The sequence below is a fragment of the Euprymna scolopes genome, chromosome 17 (genome assembly GCF_053919585.1).
Source record: "Euprymna scolopes isolate OS-2025 chromosome 17, ASM5391958v1, whole genome shotgun sequence".
Lineage (NCBI taxonomy): Eukaryota > Metazoa > Mollusca > Cephalopoda > Sepiida > Sepiolidae > Euprymna > Euprymna scolopes.
Genome location: NC_136498.1, coordinates 36,159,900 through 36,178,293, shown reverse-complemented (window position 1 = coordinate 36,178,293; position 18,394 = coordinate 36,159,900). Strand labels below are relative to the sequence as shown.

The 18,394-nt window shown below is 33.5% G+C and overlaps 1 protein-coding gene across 12 annotated transcripts in view; it reads left to right on the top strand.

Annotated features, from left to right (window-relative positions):
* The window catches only part of LOC145296730 (receptor-type tyrosine-protein phosphatase T-like), a 934,355-nt gene that overhangs the window by 803,123 nt on the left and 112,838 nt on the right, over nt 1–18,394 (top strand). For all 12 annotated transcript variants that reach the window (XM_080142749.1, XM_080142743.1, XM_080142746.1 and 9 more), the window contains one exon: nt 15,673–15,808. In XM_080142749.1, coding sequence (XP_079998875.1) covers nt 15,673–15,808 — 136 coding nt within the window. The remainder of the gene's footprint in view (nt 1–15,672; nt 15,809–18,394) is intronic.

Below are 18,394 nucleotides of genomic sequence, written 5' to 3'. Positions count from 1 at the left end.
AGGGGAATAAAAATAGGCATAAAAAATATAAGTATATAAAGAATTAAACTGAAAATGATGCACACGCATATCATACTAATAATGCAGTTATGAAGACGGTTGGTGTAATCTACATTTCAGTGAACATAAACGAACCTGCGCCCCTTAAGAATGTAAGGAATTTGCAAAATAGTTGATAAGTACGTCACTCAGACAATAGATTTAGAAAATAATTAATAAAAACACAGTTAAAGCTTCATTCTCAACCGGTGCAAATTTAAGCACATCTATAACATGTTCTAATAATGGTAAATAAACAAAATAGTAAATCATAGTAGGCTGGAATCAAGTGACTTAAATATTGAGAAAAAATGTAACTGTAGAATACCTAAAGGATGTCCATTGGAAGGAAAGTATTACATTTCTGGAATAGTATACAGATTTGAAGATTAGCTGGATAAGATTAAAAAGGTATACGTCGGTGAACTGATTGTAATTTTAAGGACATATACAGAAAGTATATTGCATCATTAGACATTGGACCAGAGAAGGAACTAGATTTGCATCATGATAAGCATGGAAATAAAGATAGAACGATAATAAATACATGGTGACCCAAAAAACGGCCCCCAACTCTAATTAGGCTCTGTTTCTTAGTGTTTTGTCCGAATGAAATGAAAATTTGGTAATAACTAGTTTATTATATTCAAAACATTACATCAGAACATTAGGGTATTTGTCGTTTTTTCTCTGTTCTACAGCATATGTTGTAGATGACTTCCATTCAGCTTTTGTTTTTTGTGTATTTGGTCACCCTGTATTACAAATAAAAAGAGAAATACGACCACATTAGAGGATTGGCTAAGGTAACTACGTAATAATAAAATAGAATTTGAATTAAAATGGTAAATACTAGAAAAAGCTACAAAATATGTATATAAACATGTATATAAAAAATTAGGGAACACTTAGTGAGTGAAATGTAAGTGTAGTAAATTGTATTTTTAATTCAATACGGGTAATTTTTAAATATGCAATAAATATAGAAATATGTCGGTAACATAACATATAGAAAATAAACTAAATAGAACCATGAATAAGGAAAATAGAATTAAATTTTTATTGGTAATAAATTAATACATGATTTAAATATTAATCAATCGCAAAATATTATTATGAGGATTAAAACAGAAAAAAAAAACAGAATAAAAGTTTGAAATACACTAACTGTGAAATTTAACCTAGAGTGATATAAAGAGAATACTGTGAAAACTACGCGCCTAAATCTTAGCATAGGAGATTAACAAAGACAAACCCCCATATAGATAATTTAGAATATAAACGAAGTTTGATAAAATTATGAATCAATAAATATGGGCAACATTGGGTTATTCCCTCGCACACTGTCTCGATATGTTTAATAATAGGGAATATCAAATATGAAAAAAAAACACAAAAATATAATGTTTATGTATAGATACTGCTGAAATGATAGCTTTAACATTTAACTAAATTAGATAACCCGTATGAAGTTAAGATAAACATTAACTAAAATTATTTAAATAAACCTTTAATTTATGTTTTTTTTTAAATAAAATAGTGGGTAAAAGGTGAAAAATAAAATAAAATATATCGTAACATATAAATAAAAATTCCTACGAAACAAAAAGCAAATTGAGAAAGCATAGCGGCACACATTAATAGAGACTAACACCGGAAGGAGTAAATCATTAAATGAATAAATAAAAGGAACCAATAATTATAAGAATAGAGAAAACATTAAAAGATTAAATGAATATAAAATTAGAAAATTGTAGAAATATCATCTAAAAATAGGAAATACGAAATGGGATTCTTACTCAATTCGAATAGAATCGGAAAAATTAAACAACTAAATAAAAGAAAATAAAATTAAAAGAATAAGGACGAACGAGGTGGGTCTCCACTGCGTTTCCCATTAAAACACAGATTTTATATATATATATATATATATATATATATATATATATATATATATATATATATATATTTTATATATATTTTATATACATTTTATATATATATTATATATATATATTATATATATTATATATATTATATATATTATATATATATTATATATTATATATATATATATATATATATATTATATATAATTTTCTGTGTACGAAACGGTCTTTCACAAACAACTCTGGCAATGTTTTTATTTACAAACTTTAAACTTTATATATAGACGAGTTTTACCTGTGGAACAAATTCGATATTGTATATAGCTGCTGTAAATTGCTGCTAAGTTTTCACGAATTTAAAAAAAAATGGAACTTAGCGTGTGTCAAAGACGTAAAATATCCCTATATACATTTATACATTAAATTTACATACTTTTTAAAGCTTATATATTCGTGTGTCGTTAGCTTAGATGGCACTAAATAACGCTGGATTGCTAAATATTCCGGTTTCAATTCTATCTGGTGATAACCAAGTAATATGTTTACTTTCCAAATCACTATAATATATTAGCTACAATAGAATACTCAATATATATTGATCACGTCAATATTTCGGAAGGCAGAAGAAGGTGAAAAATATTCACTGAATCTGAATTAGCATCGTGAACAAAAGTTTCCAGTATCTATCTGCAGAATTGGTTCTTATTCGAAGGTTTCAAGTGGAATAGGATTGTCTTAGCTACAAATATAACGAGGACTCAGTACAGATTAAGGGTGATTACTCGTCACAAATTTTGTGGTGACTTTAGTTCAGTTCCTTGCATTAATGTTCCTGAGAAATACTAGAGCATCTCATCTTAACTGTATGATTGCCCATGTTACGCTTGTCATCGATGAAGTAAAACATTCTCTTTTTCTTTTTTCTGATTGTTTTTATACACAATTGTACTATGGATATTTTGTATAAGTTTCCTTCAACGCTTTATACATAGTCGCGACACCTATATCAGTCAGTCTCGCCAAACTCTTTATTGACTCGTTTTCTTGCAGTTTTTCAACAAATGTGCTTGTCTAGACACAATCAAAATGTCATGCTTTAGTCCTTTGTGTGAGTCACTTATTTTTACATTTCTCTGATCTGCACAAGGAAACAGTTAAGATTCTAAATATTTTGAATCCGCGAAGAATTATAATGATACAGGACATTATCCTGCAATATTCTTGGCCGTTCAAGCAGCTTATTGTCTACTGCTTTGAGATCAACTATTTTCATATGAAATAACTGTATATTGCGCTGAAGACTTATGAAAACACTTGAACGTTTCTGAAATTAAAGAATATAATTTTTTCAGCACCCACCCACACACACATCTATATCTATCTATCTATCTATCTATCTATCTATCTATCTATCTATCTATATATATATATATATATATATATATATATATATATATATATATATATATATACGGTTTTATCTGTTTGGTTACATATGTTTTGTATGTTGGACCATGTTTACGATCTAACAGCCTCGGCAGACCTTACAGAAATGGTTCTTCTTCAACTTCTTCAAAATACTTACAACCATTTCTGTAAGGTCTGACAAGGCTGTTGGATTGTAAACCTGGTCCAACATCCGAAACATATGTAACCAAACAGATGAAGCGGTAATTGCTCTGCAATAGTATTGAGTACTCTCTTCATGTTTTTACTAAGTATCAGTTTTACTATATATATATGTGTGTGTGTGTGTGTATGTTGGTGTGTGTGCATATATATGTCTATGTATCTATTTATAATATATACATAGCATGTCATTTACTGATTATCATAATTTATAGAACACAGTTTCTTAACGTAAAAATGGATAATTTGGTTTACCTTAAATTCAGTTTATTTACATTAAAAGGGATAAATGCGTTAAGTTGTTCATAAATATTAAGTTACCTGCAATATTTACGAATACTTTACAATAAGTATCCGATAACAATTAATATATATTCAGCTAATTCGAGTGAGTATTTTGAAGGAGCTAGAGAAGGAGTTTGAGAAATAGCATGGACACATACAACAGTAGATTTGAAAATTAAAATACTTCATATTTACATTAACTATTATGTGCAGCCATCAATCAGCAATTATAAAAATTATAATGCTTCGCTCGTAAAAGTTATGAGTGTGCTTTGTCGCCAAAGAGAAATCGATGATCCCATCTTTTAACTGTGCTGACATCAAGAGCACCAACTTTGTAAACGTTCAACACACGAAAATGAATGTTTATCAGTCCAATTTCTTCTGCGTGAAGAGATGCAATGACTTCTATGTATTTCTGAGACAGAGGCGTCTATTTCTTAGAATTTCACATCGTGAATATCTGCAACAGTAAAGAAAACATTCAGGGCATAACTGTATAAGTTCATCTATCATAATAATGCAATTTTCAACCCCCTTTGATTAATTCTGTCCAAATGTGCACATCCCCCGTATATTTTATTCCTTTAAAATTAATATTAAATCTAGCTACACCTGTGGAAATTCCACAGGGGACTGATTTTTATGTAATATATTGATGTTGGTATTCTTTACATGTTCAGCATAAATGCAGACGTTCTGTATATTATTGTAGCTATTTTGTTAAAACTGCAAAAGTATTTATTCAAGCTAGAAGGGACGCTCCGCGTAGCCAGATGGTAAAATACACTTAAATATGATATTTTAATTCGTTGCAGATTTCAGAGTTAATGTTCAATCGATTTTTATATAAAATAAAGTTGCGATTTTAAAAATACCAAAAATATAAATCTATATGAGTTGTGTTCTATCAGTTTTAATCGAAATCGAATCCCGCGCCTATATATATATATATATATATATATATATATATATATATATATATATATATATATATATATATATATATATATATATATAACTTTAGTTCCTTCAGCTCTAATCGAAACCAAAACTTATGATGTATTCATGATAAAAGTATTTATAAAAAAAATAGATTATTAAAGTGCCATCAGGTAAAATCGAAACCGAAACCAAGACTTTGGAAGAATGCTTGATAAAATTATTTAATAAAACAAATTATTGGAGTGCCATAAGATATAATGGAACCCGAAACCAAAACTCGTGAAGAATTCTTGGCAAAATCCTTTATAAAAAAATAGATAACTTAAGTGCCATCAGCTATACTCGAAGCCGAAACCAAAATTATGAAGAATTCTTAATAAAATTATTTATCAAAACTATATGACTAAAGTGTCATAAGATATAATCCAATTTGAAACTAAAACTTATGAAGAATTCTTCGTAACAGTATTTTTTTTATTCAATTTTCACCCCAAACAAGGCACAGTGCCACTTTGAAACAGGGGGCTACTATTAGGGACTTAATTAGCGGGTCATTATGAAGGGAGAAGAGTAGAAAGATGTTTGTTAACATTACACTTGAACTTTTGCATATCATTGCAGTTGGGAAAGCAGAATCCCGGAAGGGTTCCAAAGACCCGCAGTTCTGGGGAAGAAACTATTGGAGTAAAAGGCTTTCTTGCACCTAGGGATCTCTACTGTAAAGGGATGAGACTTAGTAGCTTGTCGGGTTTGTTGGGGGTAGTTACGTCGGGGAGGTACAAGTGTTTGCAGTTCGTCAGAGCATTCACCATTAAAGTATTTGAAGAACAGGCAGAGGGATGCAACATCTCGATGATGGGGCAGAGGTTGAAGCCTAGATGACAGTTCAGGACCTATCAGGTTGGCCAATTTACTTTTGAACCCTGTTAGGAGCGAGAGACAAGAAGCAGATGCACCAGCCCAGATGTGACAACAGTACTCCATACATGGGCGAATGGTTACCTGTCAGGCGTAAGTAGTTTTCTAACACGGTAGAGGGAGCCAACCTTCCTTGCAGCAGCCTTGGCAATGCTCTCAATGTATCTATTCCAGTTCATATTCCCTGTAAACGTTAGGCCGAGGAGTTTAAAAGAAGTACTTTCAGGCAATGTGTTCTTGTTTATTGCTATTGGTGGTAGAGAAGGTATCTTGTAGTTATTGAAGGAAACAAGCTTAGTCTAAGCAGCATTGAATGTGACCAACCATTTTTGTCCCCATTCCACTATGGATTGGAGGTCATCCTCTAGTGTTTCTGTCATTTCCTTGGATATGTGTTCATTTGTTTTCCCCTCATATTTGTTATAGAGAGTGGTGTCATCGGCAAATATACCCATCACCGAAACAATTTTATCAGGGAGGTCGTTTATGAATATCAGGAATAATAGAGGACCAAGGATAGACCCCTGAGGTACTCTCGCATTTATGTCATATTTTTGGATGTACGTCTGTCGAGGACAACTTTGATTTTTATATTACTTAAGAAGGATTTAATTACATTATGAATTCTTCCAGTGATTCCATATGATCTAATTTTCCTTAGAAGACCATCGTGCCATACCCTGTCAAAAGCCTTAGATATATCAAGGGCCACCGCTGTACCCTCCCCTGTTTTATTCAATGAACGGTATATACGTTCAGAAACTACAGTTAAGATATCTACTGTTGAACGGGCTTGCCTGAATCCATATTGTTTGTCAGTCAGGAGTTTAGCAGCTGTTAGGTGCTGGACTAGGGCTTGATTTACTAAGGACTAACATATTTTGGCGAAAAGCGGGAGGAGGCTAATGGGGTGATAATTTAGTGGATCAGTTCTTTCACCAGAATTCTTGAAGACTGGTACCACAGAGGCGGTTTTCAAGCAGTCGAGAAAACAAGATTCGTTAAGGCATTTATTGTAAAGTTTGGAGAGAACTGGAGCAACCTCGGCAGAGCATTTTTTTAATAGCACAGCCGGGATGAGATCTGGTCCACATGCTTTTGAGGTGTCTAGGTTTTTTTATAATAGCATGTACCTGAGAAGCGGTGATTTTCAAATCGTCAAGTGTGGCGTCTGTTCGCAGAGGAAAATCAGGGACTGGGTGGTGTACCGAGTTCAGTGTGGAGTTTGAGGCAAACCGACTGGCAAGCAGATTAGCCTTGTCAGTTGCCGTGCAAGCAACCTCATGACTGTTTGTTAGTGGGGGAATAGTTGACTGTCCATTATTAACAACGCTGCTGTAGATTTTCCAAAAATCCCGGGTTCCTAATTTCTGTGCTTCGATGCGCTTTCTGGTGGTTTCAGAGTAATCTGTCTTAGCTGTCTCTATCACTCTCTTACAATTATTTCTAGCTCCTATAAACTTCGGTTTATTTGAGCTGGACTTATGTCGGTTGAATCTGCGGAACGCATGCTGCCTTTGGCAAATGGCAGCTGCACAAGCAGAAGTAAACCATTGGGGAGAGTGGGGTTTGCTATAGAATTTCCGTGCGGGAACATGTGCTTCAATAGCAGTTTTGAACCATTCAGTTGTCTCATTTGCACACTGTTCCGCTGGAAGAGTAAATATATTTTGACATGGGGCATCTCTGATGAGCTCCCTGATGGCTTCCCTATCAGCCTTTTTGTAATACCTCGTTGTTTTGAGTAGTGGGTCTTCAGTTTTAGGGCGGGAATTTAGGCTGATTTCTACCATTATCACAGCGTGATCAGCATTCCCCAGTGGGCTGTGGGCATTTGTTGTACAGTCATTGGGAACCGTTGTGAGAAAGAGATCTAGAAGTGAGGCATGTTGATCTTGCTGGTCTGGGAAACGTGTCGGAAATGTAACCAACTGAGATAGGGAATGGGATATAGAGAAGCTATGTGTTGCGCTACCAGCTACGTCTGTGTGATTTGAGAATTCTAGCCAGTTACTGTGGTGGACATTGAAGTCCCCAAATACATGTATTTGTGCGCTAGTATCGAGGGAGAGTGCTATATCTATGCTGTCTGAGACTTTGTTTATTAGGGTACAGTCTTGGTATGAGAGAGAGCGGTAGAGAAAATAAAGTAGCTAATATTGTGTTGCATATTTAGTCTGAAGCACATAAAGGCCTGGCCCTCTGGTTCTAGTTCTATTTCTCTAGTTAGGGGGAGGGTGTTTCGAATATAGACTCCAAGTCCATGTATATATCTGTCCGAGTCCTTACGGTAGAGTGGGAGATAACCAGGCATGTTAAAGTGGGTAGAGGGAATGGAAGAGTGAAGGTTAGTTTCACTTAATGCTAAGATATCCGGGGTGTTTACAAGGAGAAATGACTCAACATCATCTTAGTTCTAAGCCCGCGGATATTAGTAAATGCAAGCCTCAAGGGAGGAGGCAGGTGGGTTTTCTTTGAGTTTGGTTCTGGTTTAAACGTAACTTTTGCTTGAGCAGTCATTTCATTTTATTTTATTTAAAAGTTTCAGTTAGGCTGGGTGAGTGCACAAGTAGTTGTGCAGAATACCAGACATGCAATACAAGTAGACCATCAGCTGTCCTCACCCACAGGATTGTGGCCTCAGGAAAGCCCACCGGGAATGAGTGCAGGGTCCCTTTCCATGCGCGACATGGCACTACAAACATCCCGATATTTTACAACTGTTGATGGAGCAGCCGCTCTAAGCGCTACCAAAGAGTTAGGGCACCTGTACTATCAGTCGGAAACAGCAGCCAGGAACTGTCAATCCGGTACCCTCAATCCATTAGGCAAAGCCAGCCCAGTCCAACTGCACCGACATATATGGCACTGAAGCACCCCACTGTGTCCAGTTTAGGGGGATGGGATGTGGCGGGAGAGGGGAAAAGCGGCGTTCATTGCCCTAGTCAGGAAACAAGGTCAACCACTGGGTGATTCAGACGAGTCCCTGTGATAGTACCTCTACGCCTGGCCAATAGGCAAAGAAGGAGTATGAAAGCCGGGCAATAGTCAGTCTATCTCCTTAAGCAGTTTAGGTTTGCCAACCGGTGATTTGTTTGAGTCACCAGCTCTAGGAAGGTTGTCGTCCAGGACTGAAGAGGCCTCCCTCCCCTAGGTTTAGTTTCAGAGTTTTCCTTCTCCTAGACGGATGACCTGGGAAGACCTACGGGTCTATCAGCTCCGAGGGGGTTCGCCCCGCGCCTGGGTCCTAATCCAGGTATTTCTGCGACCCCGCATGAGTAGTTAATATTTATTCATTATTTATTACAAGACATGGAAGTTAATATTTATTAATTATTTATTACAAGACATGGAAGTTAATATTTATTAATTATTTATTACAAGACATGGACGTACATAAAAATTAAACGACCCGGATGTAAGCGTCACGCAGAAGAAAACAGACGCGCTATCGTATTAATATATAGATGATTATGTTCAAATGTAATAGCACCAGGATTTTATAAGCGATGTTTCCAGCATAAATCTAAAGAAATGTATGAATAAAAATGAATATAATACAAGAAAAATGCAATTATATGATTGTTTTTTTATTGTCTGGTGGAAAAAGTTCGATAGAGAAAAGAAAAACTCATAAGAGATAGACTATTGCCAATGCTATATGAATATATTTGTCTGTGTCTGTTATTTTGGTATTTTTCTTATCTGTTTGTTCAAGCGTGGGATTGGGACATCCTCCCAGATGCCAAACATCCGCGCCCTATATTATATATTATAACCGAAAGATCTTTTTAATATTCTGAGCGTTACTTTGTGTTCAATTATTTTAATCCCTCTTACACTTGTTTCACCGGGTATATTTTCATTGCTCTTTTTGATTTTTTTTTTTCATGAGCCAGGTTATTTTCTGTAATTATTAGATTGCTAGAGATCTTCATACTATTACAGCTTCTTTTTCATGCCATACATAAGACCTTGCAATTTCGTTATCTTTCCCTTCTCAGCTCTGTTTAATCCGGCAGCATTTGGAAGACAAACTTCTACTGAGGTTGCTTCTTTCTCCGTCTTGCCCCATATTACTATGCCCGGTTTTATAGCTCCGTTTCTATGTGCATAACCGTAGTTATTGCATGGTCCTAGCAGTTTGTGTATGACGTATTTCCAGATATTATATGTGATGAATTCTGTGCGTGCATGTGTATTATATTATAGGTGGTATGATATAAAAAAATATAACGTCCAGGCATGTGTTAGGTTTCTTCCGTTACAAGTCAAAGTTTTTACAACATCAATATTATACATACGATTTATTATATATTTTAATGTATTAAAACAATGGTAATTTATTTCAGTACTCAGTAGTTATATTGTAGAAAAGTGTTTACACTATATAATTTCAAAACCTCCCTCCGCAATATACCGGTGAACAAAGTGCAAGAAAGATTCAAACAATCAATATAGATTACAAGAGATCAGAAAAAAAAACAAAAAAAAACATTGGTACTGTCGCGTCTAAATCCTACAGAAAACGGAGATCAATCTATGCGCTACGCACACAGACACACTATATATATATATATATATATATATATATATATATATATATATATATATATATATATAAAATAAAATAAAAATTACAGTTAAATTTACCAAAATGATCCAAGACGGTAAAATTAAAGTATAATATAAATATTAAAGAATTAATATTTATAGTTATCTCAGCCAGATGTAAAAGCTCGATAAAACCAAATAGGAGATAGAGCTTATATATATATATATATATATATATATATATATATATATATATATATATATATATATATATATATATTGGTATAGACGCGTTTCCCTTTAAGACAGGCACCGAAAAGATTAAAACGCATATTTCTGGAATAGTATTTCTGAGATACGCATCGCTAAAAAATGTCGGAAATTCTCAAGGGAGACAACTAAATACATTTCCGGTTTCCACATTTTTTTTATGTTAAGCTTTCGCACCAATTGATCGCATTTCGTTTTAGTTTTAGTTAGAGTTTGTATCGGAATATTTATATTTAAGATGCAACTCTAGAGAACATCTGTGTCTACTTTAATTTGTTGTTTGTTATTGAAATTTCGAAATAATTAAAGCACTGTTTTTTCTTTTTTTTTAGGTGTTAAATTGTAGATTTTATCTAATAAAACACGCAACGATTAAATATGTGCTTCGTGTTTTAACCGTTTTTTTCCGTAAACAAATACCCACGGCTTATTTAAGATGACTTCTTCAGTACTCAACGTAGTGTAAAGGTAATTTATAGAAATGTTTAGAATAAAACTAAAATTCCAAAAGCAATGAATGCAAAAATAGAATATGACGTAGTGAGGAAAAAAAAATAAGAAGGAATGTGTGTATTTCTGTGAACTCCTAAGATTTTGTATGCGATAGCCAACACACGGACACAAAACAGCGCGAGATGAGAAGTTGCTGCGTATCCATGCGGACGTTATGTTTAGAAGTGTAATGAAGAAACTCAACTCTATTGGCTGTATTAACTTCCTGTACAAGCGAGTGTGTGCCTTTAACGCAGTGTGTATGTGTGTGCATCACTCTATATCTTTTCGTTTCTCTCTCTGTCACACTTGTTGTAGAACTCTACGCTTTACATCTCCCTATTTCTATCTATTTGTCTTTCTCTCTCTATCTCATTGTTCTTTCCTTTTGTTTAAACCTCTTTCTATTACCCTCTCTATCTCGTTCTCTCTCTCTCTCTCTCTCTCTCTCTCTCTCTCTCTCTCTATCCATGTGTGCGTGTGTCTGTGCGTAGTAAACGTAAGTGTTTACTGTTGTTTTGATTTTAAATAAAATAAGTTAGTAGAATGACAAAGAAATCGTACCATACTTCAACGGCATTAAAATTTAAAACTAATGATATATTTTCTTATAAATAGTATACGATCGATATTTAATTGGCTTAGTGTGTGTATATATATATATGTATATATATATGTATATACATATATATATACATACATATATATATAGATGTAAATAAAATTTACACATGCATATTAATATGTACATGTATATATGTATATATATATATATATGCATATATATACTTGCATGATATATATGTATATATATGTAGCATATGAATATTTGTATATGGATATTTGCTGTAGAATGATATGTATATATATATATGTATATATATATATATATATATATATATATATATATATATATATATATATATATATATATATATATATATATATATATATCATTCTACAGCAATATGGTAGTCCGTATACGAGCAGTTATAAAGGTGTCATTCAAGGTGAGAACAGACACAAAGCAAGGTTTTGTAATGACTCCTGTATGAGTCCTGTTTCTTTCATTGATGCTTAAACGTGCTTTTCAGGAAACATGCAAGGTGTTCAATTTGAATTTGAACACGTGGTTTACTTTTTAATCAACGGCCTTCACTTTCATTTTGTTGCGCTTGTGTCCATATACTGTGACAAAGCATAAGCTATATTTGATAGACCTGCTAATGCAGCAAAAGCAATTGGATTAACAAGAAATATAAAACAGACAAAGATCATATTCCAGTCAAAGCTTACGCATAGCATAATAAGAGTGAAGATCACAAAGTCTGCTTAAGAGCAAATATAATATTAACTTTACTTTCTTATAGAATTTACGCAGAACATGTAAATAAAAAATACTGAAATAGGAATATTTACATTACCAACGATTGCCATAACAAATAACACCCCATCTGAGAGCTCATCATTAAAATTGTTCGGATTGCAATACACAGACAACATTAATTGGTAGCAATACATTGAGAATCTTGCCAAGGCTGCTGCAAAGGCAATAGGGTCTCTCTACAGTTATAGAGTACATTATATGTTTACAAAGCTTCAGTACGCCTATGTATGGAGTATTGTTGCCACATCTGAACTGGTGTGTATACCTCCAGTCCCTCAATCTTAGACACAGTTTAAAAAAAAAAACCAAGACGTATTTAGTATCGCACTCTCGATCTAGCTCTCAATGTTGCATCCCTATGTCTGTTTTGCAACTACTTTAATGGAAGTTGTTCTGATGAAAGCATAGTATTTGTGCCCCCTTTACGTATATACCCCCGAATTACACGAAAGATCCCATCCCTTCAATAATGAAGTGCCTAGATGCCGAAAACCCTCCTACTGTAAAATATTTTTCCCATTAGACTACTAGAGTTTGGAATCCCCTCTCTGTTTCCTGTTTCTCTTACTGCCTGAACTTGCAGACGTTTTAGTGTAATATGAACACACATCTCGCTGCTCAAATCCAGATATGCTTTTATTAGACATGATCCCCAATTCTTTGCTAAGTTGAAGTATTCCCTATTCGTGTGTAAAAATGAAGGGGGGCAATTAAAGAGAGAAAGAGAAAAATATTACACACATATATTGGAATCTGGAAATCAAACTAAATTTAAAATTGAGTATGATTCAAAATACGGTAATGTGATTCAACGCAAAAAAAAAATACCTGGGCTATCATCTCCTGCTCCCCTAGTATTTAATGTGTTCAATGCAACACATTTGTTTATTTTTAAGTACAAGAACCCAAGTTTTCCCAACTGAGCAAACTTGAGTCCTTGTACCGGAAAACTATCTAGTAAATAAAACATTGTTTAGTAAATTGTTATTTTTTTTGCATAATATTTATTTATTTGCATTTCCATACACCAAACATGGATATAAATATCACTGAAACATGCGATGGGGCATAAGCTTTATTTGTGTACCTTACTTGCCTGGGTGGGTTGTCGGTAGGCTGAGATAAACCGCGTCACACACCCACACACCCAATCACACACACAGTGTAAATCGAACTTACTAAGGGAGATAATAACTTCCGGTGATCACCGGAAAAATATACAATAAATAAAACGTTGTTTAGTAAATCGTTATTTTTTTGCATTTTTTGGATTTTATTATTATTATTTTTTTTGCGTTTCTATACACCAAACATGGATGCCATTTAAACATCCACTGGGTTATACGCTTCATTTCGGTACCTTTCTTGACTGTAGGTTGAGATAAACCGCATCACACACACAGACAACATTAGGAAAATTTATAATAATATAAGCTCATATAGAAAGTTTATTCTATGAACGAAAACGTTGAATATGTTACTATTACTCTAACGACGTTGTTTTGTGTTATATTTTTAAAAAATAGTTTTATTTATCTTACATTTTGATTCAGTATTAAGTCTTATAATTTTAATTGGTCGTTTCTCTAGATTAACATTTAGCTTCTATATGATATACGTAGATATCTAAGTATTCAACTACAATTTTGTTTCGTTTCGAAACGTAGAGTTATTAAAAACGATTAATGTTACTTTCCTTAATTCATTATATATATGCCAAAGCATATTTCTAATTGTATTTCTTTGGTCTGCGAGTATTCCATTAAAGTATACATTTAGTCGTAAGTAGTATTAAAGTGTGCTATATCTTAAGGTAAGATACAATAAAGGTTTACTGTTCCTCGAATAAGACAGAGTATAGCCGTGTGAAATGGTTTTATTTGACCTTCAAATGCTATGCTGTTTTTGCATATTTGCTCACGGTTTCTTTGTACTCTGAAGTATCATCATGTAAGGCGTTTTTTAAACAAATCTGTTTACAAAGGGACGTAACACATTATACGGTTAGGTCTTATATGTAGTTCAGGCTCCTGTAATGTAGGAAATTGTCTTTTTATGAGTTTATCTTATTACTACTGAATTAACTGATTTTGCATATCTGAATTGAAATAACCCCGATCTCTGAAGCGTACTATAATATTTACAGCTTGAAAGTCCAATAAATCGAACAAAAATAAATTGTTCTTTTACAACAACAAGATGCAAATTGTGTGTTTTTCTTATTAAGGAAACACTATGCGTTACGTAGCTTTCAATCATGATGTGCATTAGACAAATACACATAATAAACTAGCTATTTAGGTAATGTTTGAAAATATAGATCACCTACAAACTTAGAGTTATTTTTGTTTTGCTTTGTTTTTAATTGTCTTTTAACCCAAGCAATGCACAGTGCCACTTTGATGTAAGGGGCTACTATCTTGGACATTATTTGCAAAGGTACTATATAGGAAGTTAAGCAGAAAGATGTCTGTTTACATAACACTTGAAATTCTGATGTCGGTACAGTCAGAAAAGCCGTAACCCGGAAGAAAATTAAAATAAAAAAGTTTAGCAGTCGTAGGAAAGAAACTATCAAAATAGAAGTTTTTATTGGCATGAAGGGATCTCTACTGTCAAGGGGTGGGATTTTGCTGCTTGACTGGTTTGCCGAGGGTATTTACGTCGAGGGGTTCCAGTGATTTTTAGTTCCTCGGAGCACCTACCATTAAAATACTTTTAAAGCAGACAGAGAAATGCAACATTTGGTCGATGGAAGAAAGATTGAAGCCTAGCTGACAGTACGGGAACTATTAGTTTGGTGCCTCTCTTTTAACACCTGTCTAATCATGAGAGACAACTAAGAGATGTACCATCCTAAATATGGCAACAATACTCCACACATGGGAAAATAGTGGTCTTGTAGAGGTACAGGATACTTTCAGACATAAATATATTTACATCATGATACAAAGGTCCATCTTTTTTTTTTCAGCAGTATAAGTGTTACTTACATAAAGTTATCTGCGAGATGTTTGTAAAATGAAACTTCTATTTCGCGTCTTTTATAAATTATCGACAAATCTCATGTATTTGTTATCTTACGTAAAGTAAATTATTTGTATACAAATAATCTGTTCTAACTTCATTATTATAAAAGATTTTGTTTTAGATGATCGTGTCATGTGTGTGAAGAAAACTAACGTTTAAAAAATAATTTTCTTTTTGATAGTTTCATTATTAAAACATAATCTGTACTTCCCTTTCTTTTTTTTATTGTTCCAGTGCCGGGGTTGGGCGTACAGGTACTTACATCGCAATAGACGCTCAGCTAGAGCAAGCCCGCGAAGAAGGAATTGTTGATGTGCATAACTTTGTTCAACTTATGAGAACACAGAGGGTCAATATGGTACAGACACTGGTAAGTACTTGTCATCATAACGACTTTATGCATATCTAATTAATTGATTTAATTTATGTTCACCGTACTATAACAAGCAGCCAACAATTTTCAAGAAAGGAATTGTCAATCAACATATGTAATAATGCATATTTGCTGCGTATGTCGTGCGCACTTTTTTACGTGAAAAAAATACCGAGTATGCATTTATTTAAAACACTTCGGAAAATACCGAGTATTCATTTGTTTAAAAAAACTGTTACCCCTGGTAATATTATTGTGACAGTCTTATATATATATATATATATATATATATATATATATATATATATATATATATATATATATATATATTATATATATATATATATATATATATATATATATACAAATATGCAATAAGCAAATATGAGCATGAAAAGTAATATGGTTAAGGTTAAACATGATATAGTAAAAGACTAGTAGTCAAAACTGAAAAAGAAAAGGACAAAATATATGATAAATTTATAATTGAAAATATTACAGCATAAAAAATTGATTATGTAATGTTGTAAATTGAATTGAAAACACAAATTCTCAATTCTGCAATACATTAAGTTAAACATTTTTTTATATTTTTTATTAGAATATTTTGTCTTTATCTTATCCTGTTTGAAAAACTAGTCCTTACTTTTCTATGTTTAAGCTTAACTATATTATTTTTCATGTTCGAATTTTTCTATTGTCGTCCATGATTTTTCCAGACTTACAATAAATTCTCTTTTTCTTTGCTTAATTTCAGTCTTATATATTTACTCCCATAAACAAATATGTAATAACAATCTAGTCACTCGTTTGCTTTCAATACAATGCCCCACAAATATCTCCCTTCATGGTTTCATTCCGTATGTTTCACCTGTTACTTTTTTTTTGGAATAAGTAGAAATAGTAGTCACTGAAGCGCCATGGTTACTATGGTAATCAATCATAACAAGGGCCTCCCACCTCCTTAGGTATTTTTAGGATTTGGGACACCAGAAAATTTATCATAACATTTGTTTTACTCAACGAAAATTAAAATAATTAGTTGTTCACAATATAGCTGAGAAAGTTATCTATAAACTGTAATAATTGTTTGAAATTTGGTCCAAAAATGAGTGAGATTTGAAGATTTAAAGCAGTTTTAAATGACTAAAACTGCTACTAAACCATGTATTATACACACACACACACACACATATATATATATATATATATATATATATATATATATAACCACTCTGATAAGGCGTAGACGACGAAACACGTGCTAGTTTACAATTGTATTTAAAAATAATTTATAAACTCATTTCGTTTTCGACGCACGAGTATCTAAGAGTGTAATGATTCATTTGTTCGTTTGCATGTTTATATCGAAGATGACACCTGATGTCCGGCTAGTGATTTGCAAACAAGACCACAAGCCGGCTATGAGCGATGTCAGTCGGACATGGTTCGTATTTGTTCAGCACGTATTATTATCCTTAATAGTTATTTCTCTTTGTTGATATGATTGCGTCAAAAGTATTTACTTTCGCAAAGAACGCGCCTCCGAATTTTATTTTTATTTTTCGATGGCCTTTTTTAAAATCTGAAACTTGGACTCTCTACCGGTAAATAGATAAAACACGATGCACCCATTTTATATGTGTCTACACACTTAAAGATACAGTTCCATGCTATGAACTTTTTGAAAAAAATAAAAACATAATATGTTCGGTATCAAAACGTTCTTTATACAATAAAAGCTTACATAGTTTAGACACGCTGTCAGGATGATTGACGATCAAATAGCAATGATTCTAATGTATAGTGATCTTTCGAAAAGGGGTTGACGAAGCCTTCTTTTGATACAAGAGCAAACTTAAATACAATCTTTCCGCTCTCTATATTGTTATTAGATCAATTGAGTGAAATGTAATAAGTCTTCAGACGTACGTCTCCACCGTACTGTATATCGATACTCTATGGCTGACTGGGATAGCTTCCGTATATTCATATCTGACCTACCTCTGCATTCCATGTTTAAAAAGGGTATGCCCTCTATAGTATCAGACCTTACCGAATGGTTAATTGTAGGTATAGACCGATTCGTACCATCCAAAAAATCCCAACAGAACCTAACAGCCAGGCATGGTTCTCCCCTGAATGTGCTGCTGCCATCGAGCACAGAAATAACTTTTTCCATAGCTACTAACGTAATAGATGTACTGAGACTAAAGCTGCTTTCAGGACTGCCAGCAACCACTGTAAAAGAGTAATAAAAAATGCAAGAGAGCTATATGCTCAGTCCGTCAAATGCAAAGTAGCTAAGCAGCGGCTTGGTTCCTACCAGTTCTGGCAAATAGCAAACAGGATCTTGACTAGAAGCGTGCATTCTATCACCAATGGACCTGAGGTCATCTCGTCAGCATCAGACAAGGCAAAACTATTTGTAAAGAACTTTGCAGGTAATTCTATCCCGTTCGACAAAAGCCCCCCCCCCCCGTATTTCCTCCTATAACAGACAACACGCTATGCAACAAAGAAATATCGGTGCGTGAGGTCGCCAAGCTAATCAAGAACCTTAACTCCACTAAAGCAACTGAC